This window comes from Apteryx mantelli, chromosome 4 (genome assembly GCF_036417845.1).
Source record: "Apteryx mantelli isolate bAptMan1 chromosome 4, bAptMan1.hap1, whole genome shotgun sequence".
Lineage (NCBI taxonomy): Eukaryota > Metazoa > Chordata > Aves > Apterygiformes > Apterygidae > Apteryx > Apteryx mantelli.
The window spans coordinates 11,429,501-11,440,423 of record NC_089981.1 but is presented as its reverse complement, the minus strand read 5'-3'; the positions used below and the strand labels follow the sequence as shown (position 1 = coordinate 11,440,423).

The 10,923-nt window shown below is 42.9% G+C and overlaps 2 protein-coding genes across 2 annotated transcripts; both read left to right on the top strand.

Annotated features, from left to right (window-relative positions):
- Positions 1–257: 257 nt before the first annotated feature.
- LOC136991922 (olfactory receptor 5J3-like) lies at positions 258–1,205 on the top strand. Its single transcript, XM_067295417.1, has one exon. The coding sequence runs from the start codon at positions 267–269 to the stop codon at positions 1,203–1,205; it is 939 nt and encodes a 312-aa protein (XP_067151518.1). The 5' UTR covers positions 258–266.
- A 6,497-nt stretch (positions 1,206–7,702) lies between these two features.
- LOC136991799 (olfactory receptor 5J3-like) lies at positions 7,703–8,686 on the top strand. Its single transcript, XM_067295255.1, has one exon. It carries the CDS (start codon positions 7,703–7,705, stop codon positions 8,684–8,686), a length of 984 nt encoding a protein of 327 aa, XP_067151356.1.
- The last annotated feature ends 2,237 nt before the right edge of the window (positions 8,687–10,923 follow it).

Below are 10,923 nucleotides of genomic sequence, written 5' to 3'. Positions count from 1 at the left end.
TATCTGGTCACATGAATTCCACCCAAAGAACATGGGAATAATTCACAGACTCAAACTTCAGTGTACCCCTATTAAGAAATGTTAAAATTACAAGCGATCTCACAGTTTCTTATTCATTTAACTGATCTGAAAAAACTAAGCTTTACCTTGGTTTGGGGTTATTGTTTCTTTATTTTGTAGCTTTCTGTGGCTAGGGATTTTCTTTGTTGTTTTGTTAATTGTATGTATTCTATCCCCTTCAGCATCAGAAAGTGCAGCTGGAATAAATGGTGAAAGGAAATCTTACTGGGGTGTCTGAGTTCACTCTCCAAGGCTTCACAGACAACCCTCAGTTGCAAGCCTTCCTCTTTGTGCTGTTGCTCCTTATCTACACTGTGAGCCTGCTGGGAAATCTCACCATCATCACGTTAATCAGAATTGAGCCTCGCCTGCACATCCCCATGTACTTTTTCCTCTGTAACTTGTCCTTTGTTGATATCACTTACTCCTCTGTGATTGCCCCCAAGATGATGGTGAATCTGTTAGCAGAGAAGAAAGTAATTTCATTTGCTGGTTGTGTCACGCAGTTTTTTCTTCACTCTTTTTCCATAAACGCTGAGGTTTTGCTCCTGGCTGTGATGGCATATGATCGGTTCATATCTGTTTGTGAGCCACTGCGGTACGCAGTCCTTATATCCAGAAAACTCTGTGTTCAGTTGGTTTCTGCATCATACTTATGCGGCTGCATTAATGCGGTTGCCCACACAGCTTCTTTGTTCAGCCTGTCCTTCTGTGGCCCCAATGTCATCAATCACTTCTTTTGTGACATTCCTCCCTTGCAGAAACTCTCCTGCTCTGATACACGCTTTGCTCACATGGTGCACGTGGTCTTTTCTGCAGTAGCAGGGTTGAGCACTGTTTTAGCCATCCTCATCTCTTATCTGTATATCATCATGTCCATTCTGCGGATTCGCTGTGCCCGAGACAGGTGGAAAACCTTTTCCACCTGTGCCTCCCACCTGTCATCTGTCACCCTCTTCTATGGGAGTCTCTTCTTTATCTACTTAAGACCCATGTCCAGCAGCTCAGCTGATCAATACAAAGTGGTGTCTGTGTTTTACACACTGATAGTCCCTATGTTGAATCCCCTGATCTACAGCCTGAGGAACAAGGAGATGAAGGATGCTCTGAGGAGGACAATAGCAAAAACAATTATTACTAAGTAAAATCATCTTATGGGACAAATCTGGAAATGTATAAAAGTGGGAGAAAAATTCAGAGAGTATAACTTGTCTCCTGTGGAAGACGTCCATGTTTTTGAGTCAGCAGCTAGGAACCTCAATAAGATGGGATGCTGCTTATTTACTTTTCTTGGGATATAACTTTTTGGAAGTCAGTAGAGGGAAAATCAGAACAGGATATTTTCAGCCACCACTTGCCTTCTCCAGAAGATACCAGGCAGTGAAGTGAGAACTGGTTTCCAGGTTGCTTCCCACGGAGTTGCCCCAGATCTCTAGAGCCCCAGCTAACCCTCTACCCAGCTGTCGAACATGCAGCTATGCTGTGCAGGAAATATATAGCAGGAGAAATAAGGACCCTAGGTGAAAACCTTCCTGTTAGCTCAGTTCAAACTAGATGAAATGGTAGCTGCTATTACTAAGTGTCTTTGAGGTTAAGGGCTGGAAACTTAACACCTTTCTGAGGTCACCCAAGCCAGAAAAGGAAATGTCAAACTAACGGAGAATTTTGTACTGAAAGAGTCAGTCTTGTGTATAGGATAATTCTGTGGGGAACTGTTCCACAGAAATTTACCAGCCAGCTGCAGGGGTGAGGCAGGCGTCTGGTCTTAACATGAGAGTGTAACCCCAACCATCATGACCTGCCCTGTTAGGAATACAAACTCTGAAGACTAACAATGTAAGAAGGACGGTATACTGAATTATCATCAAGAAGTTGCACCACTGGTTTAAATAAGTGAATAGCTACCTGACTTTCATAGGACAAAGTGTCTTCTGATCTATACTACTTCATCCAGTTGGATGCCCAGGTCAAGCTGTCTAGCTTTCCCTGGAAAGGAAATGGAAGGAGCAAGTGGCATCCCGAGAAGGTAATTCGTCCCACTTTCCTCAGCCACCTCTCTTAGGTTAGGGAATATGCCTCTTTGGTGGAGGTTTCTACCTGCATCCATTGACCACAGAATGGGGGTGGCTTTGTAAATTAATAAAGCTGAGCTACGATTCATGTCCCCTAACTCTAGGTTTCCAAACAAAAATAAAGCAACATTCATTTTCCTCATTCCCATTTTATGCTTAACTGGTTTCACTTGTGTCCATGTGATCATGTCACCTTTGTGTGTTCCCATAGATCTCCTCACAGTAGAAATTATAGTAATAGTAAATAGTAATATTAAGAGATGTAAACTTCTGTAGATGTCCATTGTACCGAGTGAAAAACATGGCTGCAAAATTTGACCTCAAAGGAGATTCCATTATTTCAAAAATTTCCATTATTTTACTGTGTCAGGACAACACAGAGAAATATTAAAGGATTGTTGTATTTAATTAAAATGTATAAATATTTATATTTTAAAGAAGTCTTCAGTATTTTGTTTCAACATTCTGAGTCACAGTAAACTAAACAAAACAACTTTTATTTAGTTTAGGTTAGTATATATACATTAGACTAGGTCACTGTAAGTACCACCCCCTCCTACTGCTAATGCCATTGCAATATGTTAGCAGTAATGTCCTGTGCTGGACCCATTTCACCTGCTATTAGGCACTGAGCCACATCTCCCAAGATTGTAATTACATCAGCTCACTGCCAGAGGAAAGCCATTTTGTTTTTCCCCTATCTTTTCTTTTGCCTCCCATCTTTGGCTTCCAGAAGCATCCCTTCCCGTCCATTAGAGCAAACTCTCACACGTCAACAGTTCTCCAAGCTGTTCCAGCAGAACAACAGAAAATTACCTTTTCTTTTTTTCTTTCCTCCTGCATTGTGTGAAATTTCTGTTGGGCTTCCACGTGCTGTTAGTTCCACATAAAACAAGAGCACCCAGCTCTCCACGGAAGGGGTGGACAAGCAGGGGCACCCACGCTTCAAGAAGATTTGGGGGGCTTGTAACCCACACGTCCTTTGAGAGCTGGTAGGTACATTTAACTACATGTGCGCATGAGTGTGCACAGGGTTAGAACGTCTTGGGATTAGGGATGGTACGCATTTGCAGACACTTTGTAGAAATTTATTACTGCAGTTTATCTGTTGTACTGCTGATATGGATCCTGAACATGGAGTTCAACAAATACCAGTTAATGATGTGTTGTTAAGAAACTAATAAATATTTTCAATCCTGATTTTGGTTTAACTCATGTGAAGTGATTTGCCTTTTTTTTTTTTTTCTCGTTTGCAACAGTTTTCTCAGTAAATATAGTGTCTGTATCCATTTTCTCCAACAGGTTCTGGTATTCAAAAGAGCAGGCTAACTCAAACACCCATTTTCCTTCCTTTTTCAGACACTTCTAGGTCACCTCTAAGCTTTTGGCTCTTTGGTGCTCATGGCTTTTCTTCAATATAAGAAACAGTCACTGCTTCAGTCCTCTGGAACTCTGGAATTCCTCTGGAATTTCCAAGTGTGAATGAACAGGAAGCTGAAGAATCCACCTCGCAAGAGGCCACCAACCCTTCCATAGCCTGGAAAATACAAATGCCAAAAGAAGATGCCTCTAGAAGTGACAGGCCACAATAGTGGCTGGGAGAGAATGCAAAGAATGAACAAGGAGATAGCTGGGGAAAGGTATCTGGAGACTGCTTGTTTTGGGCAGATGGCCAGTCAAAAGCTTTCAAAGGGATGTCAAACAGAGCACTATATAACCCTGACAACAGGACATTTTTCCTCTTTCATTACCCCTGCCCATTTCCTCCTGCCCACTTTCAAAGTTAAAATTCCTCTCTTAATTTTAGGGGCCTTTTAAGGGTTATCCCCAACTCTCTCATTCCCTGTCATGACCTCCCCCGCTCCCCACCCCCTGCAAGTAAGTGGTGAAAGCATGCGTCTGGGAAGAAACAGGTGTACACAGTGGTGGGAAGCTATTAGATCATCTCTTCCGGAAATACACCCTACTTTTGAGGAGATACATTCAGACCCTACTCTTGAGCAGTAGGCACTATAGTAATCACTGATGTACAAGCACAAACCAAAAGAGATTTGTTTCCAAAAGTCCCTTCATTAATTTTAGCACAAGTATCATCGATTATTTTCATTTTTATTACTATTTCCTACTATTTACTACTATTGTGTAGCCTGGCATTATAATGTCCAGCTAGCTGTTTTCCTTCCACCAAGTTTCCAATACACCTTGCATAACAAGGCCATCATTTTAGGCCCAAAATTCAAGTTTGGGGAAACTTTATTTCTTAAGCCTCTTGTATTAGTCGGAACCTTCTTCAGTGCTTTCCATTCATTTTCCATCTTCTGACTTGGCCTTCACTTCATGATACAGAAGTTTCATATCTTCAGTCTTAGAAACATTACCCTGGAGCCATGCAACCTTCCATATTTGTTAGTTTTCCCCTTACTTTTAAAGCTCATTTCACATCTTTTGGATTTGCCAGCAGCTTGGTTTCCTACCAGTTCAGATGAAATCTACTCCTCTTGCACAGGATGCCTTTATTACAGAATTGTACCGAGTCCTTAAGGAAGCTAAAGCTTTCCTCACACAATAATCTTAGCTGCTCAAATAGATGTTTCTCCACTCTCTCCTTAATATGCCTTACAATGCTAAGAGCGCTTCAGAAAATGTAACCAAAAATTTCCAGGTCTTCATCTGCCTTTCCATGAGCCTAAACTTTGCCTCCAGAACTTCACTCCTGCTTTCCCCTATATCATTAGTACTTCCATGTATGATGACAGCATATTAATCCCGTGACCTTCACAATAGACTGTGTAGGTTCACTGTGTAATCTACGGACTTTGTGTTTCAGAGGAATACACTCTTTGTTCCTTTCTGCCATCTATGCTGATTAATTTTCCCCTCACAGAATCTATGAACCTATGTAACCATGGGAAACTTGATCTTTTCATCTCAAGTGTCAATAATTTTTCCTCCCTCCAAGTCTGAACAGCTTTAGCTGGGCAATTGTCCTATTATATTGAGTGATGCAGAGAAATGAAGCAACAGAACGGGCTGGGGACTTATTTCTCTTGGACTGAAGGTACGAAGATTATTTCTTGAGCACTGACTTATCTAGCCAGAGCGTTTGATTTGGTTACACGTAAACATATCCCTTGGTGAATAAGAAGAGACCTTGGCAAATATGTTGTTGTTTTAACTGGAGCCTCTTAGAAGAACATTAGTTTGTGCCTTGAATTAATTTACTGCCCTATTTCACATGTTGGGGGTGCCAGTGTAGAGGTTAGAAGTGTAGAGAAAGTATTTGAAGGAGCAACTCCTATTTGTGCTTCTTATGTCTTTAGCATGTTTCAGAATGGGCTGAAGCACACGTCTGGTGTCAACACACAGCTTGAGAAAGGAGCTTCCCAGAATGCAAAACAAGGCCTAAATGTCACTCTTCTCCAGGGGTTTAATTCACCCCTGCATATCCTAGAGCCTCAGAAGACCAAGACAGGTCGATGTGGCTGAAATGACCGTTCTGCTTCAGAGCAGTCTGGGGAAAGGGCCTTCTCCTCTACTGAATCTTTTCTCGTTCCCTGCGTTTCCCTCTCCAGTGTGGAAAACGATTTTTTTTTTTTTTTTGGTCCATGATGACCTAGGTTACTACATAGCAGAAGAAAACAAGAAAAATAACACAGAGGACCACATGGGAAAAAAAAAGAAAAAGAAAAAATTTCTCTTTAAAAATGTGAGGAAGAAAGTCCATTTGTATAATTGCACAAGGAGAAAGGACAGGTTTTCTCCACAGGGAGCACAAAGGACATGTTAATTGTCCCGCTGTGCCTTGCCTTGTGTTCAGATGCTGTGCCCACCCAGGAATTCTACACCCAAATGGAGCATAAGTATATGAAAGTGCATGTTAATTGCTAAATTACCTCCTTTCTGACAAGGAGCAGGAGACTTTCCCACAAGTAAGCTCTGTCCCTGGTTCAGCTAAAGATGCACTGTGTCTTCCCTTTTGGTTTTAGAGAACAGGAATTCCTTCTTATTTGGAGCCAATAGAGATTGTGCCCCTTGCAGTGAAAGCTGCATTATTTTCTTCCTCTTTCTCTGCTTCTTTTACAGGAGAGTTCGTTGACAGTATAAGCAACACTAACACCCCCAGCATGCTAAGACGTGAGCGGTAAGGTAAGAATAGTGGGCTGCAAATACAAGTTCTATTGACAAGCCTGAATGCGGAAGATGAACTATTTCATACCTTTGCTTTATAGCATGAGGGAAGCGTGAATTCCCTTCTTGCCCCTCCTCCCCATCTATCAATACAGGTATTCTTGAGAATAACCTCTGATTTTTTTTCAGACTGTGAGAGCTGGCTTTAGGAGCTTTCAAAGCAGTAGCTTTCTCATTTCGCTGGGATTCCATGTGGCATAATTGCCATGAGAACAAACTCTTTGACTGAAGATAATAACTTACAAAATGAGCTAACACCTTACTGGACACAGTCTAGGAAAAGCTATATGCTAACAAAAGCATGAAAACTGTGTTAAAACCAGTGGTGGAAAAATGTCTAAAAAGTGAAAGGGGAAAAATTGTTTCTTGTGCCACAATGAGTGGGACAAAAGGGTTTTCAGTTAAATTGCAATGGGAAAATTTGGGTTAAAATTTAGGAGAGAACTTAATAATCACTAACTTTTTAAGAAGAAACATAAATAGCTAGGGATTGTGTGAAAACTGTGCTACTAGAGAGTTTAAAGAAGAAATGAGGCAAAAGTTTCTGGGAATCCCATTGGTGCAGTGCATTCTTCCTTGGAAAAAGAAAAGTGGACAAGATCAGTTATGCCAAGGTCTCTTCTAATTTTCTATTCCTGGGCACAGAAAGCTTATTTCTAGACTTCTGAAACAGAACCTGCTTGAGAAGCCAGCTGATTATAATTTTCACGTTAGTTCCAGATTTACAGAGGCAACAGCAGACCATAAGCCCTGCTCTTTTTCAAGCTGAAATGCCATTCATGCTTCTAGGTCAGCTTTTCCAAGCCACCAGCTTTTGCCTGCTACTTACCATAGTTGCCCCAAAATATCATTCTGGCACAGGGGTAAGCTACAGACTTCTTTGGCCCCTTTTTTTGGGTTTGAAAGATTTTCCTAGTTTCACATGTGTTTATGTCTCAGCAATGTACAAAGTTAATTACCTAGACTGGGTCTATAACAACATGGGAAAAAAGCTTTTCTAGGGCATGTCATCTTTGAGTGAACATCTACTATAGGTGAGGTGCAACAAATACTATGGAGCTGATGCCTGCAGTGCAGATGACTGCTGTAGAGGTTAAATCAAGCATTTGGGGAGGGAAAAGTAGTGAAGTTTGCAGGAACAGGTGTGACTTGTTAACCTGTGCTCCTTCAAAGTACACAGAAAGAATACATATTTTTGAAAGGCAGGAAATGTCTCTGAGATACTCTGAGTTCAAAGCTTGAAAAACATGAATAGGAAGATATAAGCAAAATTAAACCTTAATCCTCAGTCAACTTGACTAGAGCCGTGTTGGCATTCTGACAGTCACCTTGCATTTGTCTTGTTTTCTTCAGTGTAACCCTGGCTTTCTCACCCATGATAGATGGCAGAAGGGAATCACACTGTGGTGACGGAATTTATCTTGTTGGGCTTCACAGACAACCTGAGGTTGCAAGTCCTCCTCTTCATGGTGTTTCTACTGATCTATCTGTTCACCGTAGCGGGAAATCTAGGGATGATTGTGCTCATCCGAATCAACTCCAGGCTCCACACCCCCATGTACTTCTTCATCAGCAGCCTTTCCTTCTTAGATGTCAGCTACTCCACCATCATTATACCCAGCACTCTGATGACCTTTGTGGCAGAGACAAAAACCATATCGTACACAGCGTGTGCAGCTCAGCTCTACCTGTTCTGCATTGCAGTGACAGGAGAATGCTGCCTCCTGGCCGTGATGGCGTATGACCGGTTCATAGCCATCTGCAACCCCTTGCTTTACCCTGTCATTATGTCCAGGAGGTTCTGCATATTCCTCGTGTGCGGCTCCTACTTCATGAGCTGTGTGAATGCAACTGTTCAGACGACATTTATATTCCACTTGTCCTTCTGCAATTCCAACATCATCAACCATTTCTTCTGTGATGTGCCCCCCATCCTCAAACTCTCCTGCTCTGACACTTACCTCACTCATCTTGTCCATTTCACCTGTTCTACTGTGCTTGTCACCTCCACTATCCTCCTCATTGTCATCTCCTACATATGCATCGGGGTCACCATCCACAAGATTAAATCTGACAAAGGCAGACACAAAGCTTTCTCCACCTGTGCTTCCCATGTGACTGCTGTTACCGTGTTCTGTGGGACAGGCTCCTTCATGTACTTAAGGCCCAGTTCAAAATACACTGTGGAGCATGACAAGATCATCTCTGTGTTTTATACCCTGGTAATTCCCATGCTGAACCCTATGATTTACAGCCTGAGGAACAAGGAGGTCAAAGAAGCCCTTCGAAGGACAATAGCAAGGCTGTATTGCTCTCCAGGAAAGCAACAGAGATTCAGGACTCCAAGCAGAACTGAGAGAAAATGATGTGTGCTTATTGTTGAAACAGCTGAATTAAATATGCGGGTAGGTGGGTTCCCCCTGCCAAAGAGAAAGGAAAAGGGAGCAATATCCAAGACTGCCTGTTGCCACATCCTGCCTTTTGTGAAAGAGGCTAAGCAAACCCCCTTCCCATTGCAGGGCTCCCTCTTTTCTCTCACCCCTAAGAGAGGCATGTGTCATCAGCAGTCCTTAGGACCTAACTTTTCAGATGTAATGTAGCATTACTCCGTAATGTAGCAGTGCCTCACACCTCACCTCGTGTTGTGACCTCTGCAACTGCACACATTGACAGACAAGTTCACTTGGAAATAATTATACGCGTTCTTGTTTGTTTATTTGGAAGCCAAAGATAGTAGGATGTATCTTAAATGTAAGATATTTGATGTATTAGAAGTCTAAAACTGAGTTAGGCTTTCTGGGTTCCTTTATGCCAGCTGAGTCTAAGTTTTCGCAGCAGCTCCACCAAGCTCATATGTTAGATGATACCACACTGTCATGCAGGATGATAGTACGTGATGGTTATGTGCTGCCAATTTCTACATATGCTCCAGCAACTCCTCTGTTTCAGTTGCCCAGGTAATACCTGCAACGGTGAGTGAAGGAAGAGATCGGCTGGCAGGAAAGAGCAGGTCACCTCACATCCCTCCATCTCTCTTCCCATTAGGACTTCATAAAGTGAAATCCTGATACCAAGTTTAATGCAAGAGACCAAGAGACCAACACATATGCTGTGCTCTGGGGTACTGGTCCTTCTCCAAAATAGGATGGGCAGGTCCTTGCTGGTAGTGGATAAAACTGGGCCAATTGATCTACACTGTGACTGATGGTCAGACCACTTGGTGAGCACTTCTCTCAAATAAAATCTTACCCAAAGAAATTGGCTGAATGCATAATTATGGTGGGGAAAGTCAGTCCTGCTCTATGGCAGGAGATGTGGCAAAGGAGGTGCTTGCTGTTCTCGTGGTGGGGATCTGCCTCGTTAATGACGTGGCATAGGGAGTCCAGCAGGATGAACCTTAGGAAGAAGAAAACCACTACAAGGCATCAGGCCCAGCATATGGAACCAAAGAAGTCAAGAACAGGCCACAGTGAAAACAGAGATTGGTAGCTTGGTGGCATGGGGGAACCTTCAGGTTGGCTGGTGGGTGAGAATGAGCCTTTTTTCAGGCTTCATCCTTTACGTAAGAGGATGTGTACCTGGGGAGACTGGATCATTGCTCATTCCTGTGCTCAGGGCTCCCCAACAAGCCAACCAGGAATGGCAACTGGGCCCCACCCAGCCACTACCAAGCTCCCCATGGATCCCATTAGGAAAGTCCAATTCTAAGAGGAGATTCCTACGCCATCCCCCAGGGCAACTGCAGGAGATAGTGTGGGAAACAGCAGATAATGAAATAGAGGTTTCAACAATAACATGGTTTAAAATAGAAGCCTTATAACAAAGTGGGGAAAGTTGCTAGCAGCAGGAGACCAAAAGGACTGGGCTTGGTACATAAAAGATGATGGGCTTTTACTCAACATCAGTGCCATAGCAGAGTCTAGACTCTGCATAATTCCTAATGATACCATGAAGGGGTCCTACAAACCTGGGAGGTGCATAGTCTAGGGGCAGCCACTGGGACTACAAAGGGGTAGTTCAAGGTCAACTAATATTTGATTGTAATGGTGTGGGCATCACCAGGGGAAATCATTCATCTTCACCACAGATACCTTTGGAGAATTTATCATGCAGCAAACAGAAGAGAAATGGGAAAAAGCAAAATGGTGCTGGCAAATACACTCAGAGGCCCCAGTGGTACTGAATGCCACCTCAACAGATTTCAGAATCACGCTTGGATTCACCCAGGGCTTGTCCTGATCTGTTTACCCAAACTGCATCCAGCCCATCTGGGTGAGCACAAGTGCATATCTGATCCCTGTCTCTGGTTTGGGACTAATCAAAGGAGGAAAAGAGGAGGGGAGGTTTAGGAAACTTCTGGAGGCAAAGTGTATTCCTCACCTCAGCATACAACCTCCGAGCCAGGCGCAGACAATGATTTACTCTAAGTGGTTGAGTGTGCTGGGAAAGTAGCACAGGCATTGTCTGAAAAAATGGAACAGCAAAGGCCCAAGGACTTGCATGCAAATACTTAACACCAGCTGATGTGCAAACTGCATTGAACTGAAACTGAATTTAATAATCAAGAAGTGGCCTTGCTCTGGCTTTCTACACTGCAGGGTCA

What these genes read in the sequence shown, in the direction of transcription:
- LOC136991922 (XM_067295417.1), top strand. Translation starts at nt 267, where the DNA reads ATGGTGAAAGGAAATCTTACTGGGGTGTCTGAGTTCACTCTCCAAGGC.
- LOC136991799 (XM_067295255.1), top strand. Translation starts at nt 7,703, where the DNA reads ATGGCAGAAGGGAATCACACTGTGGTGACGGAATTTATCTTGTTGGGC.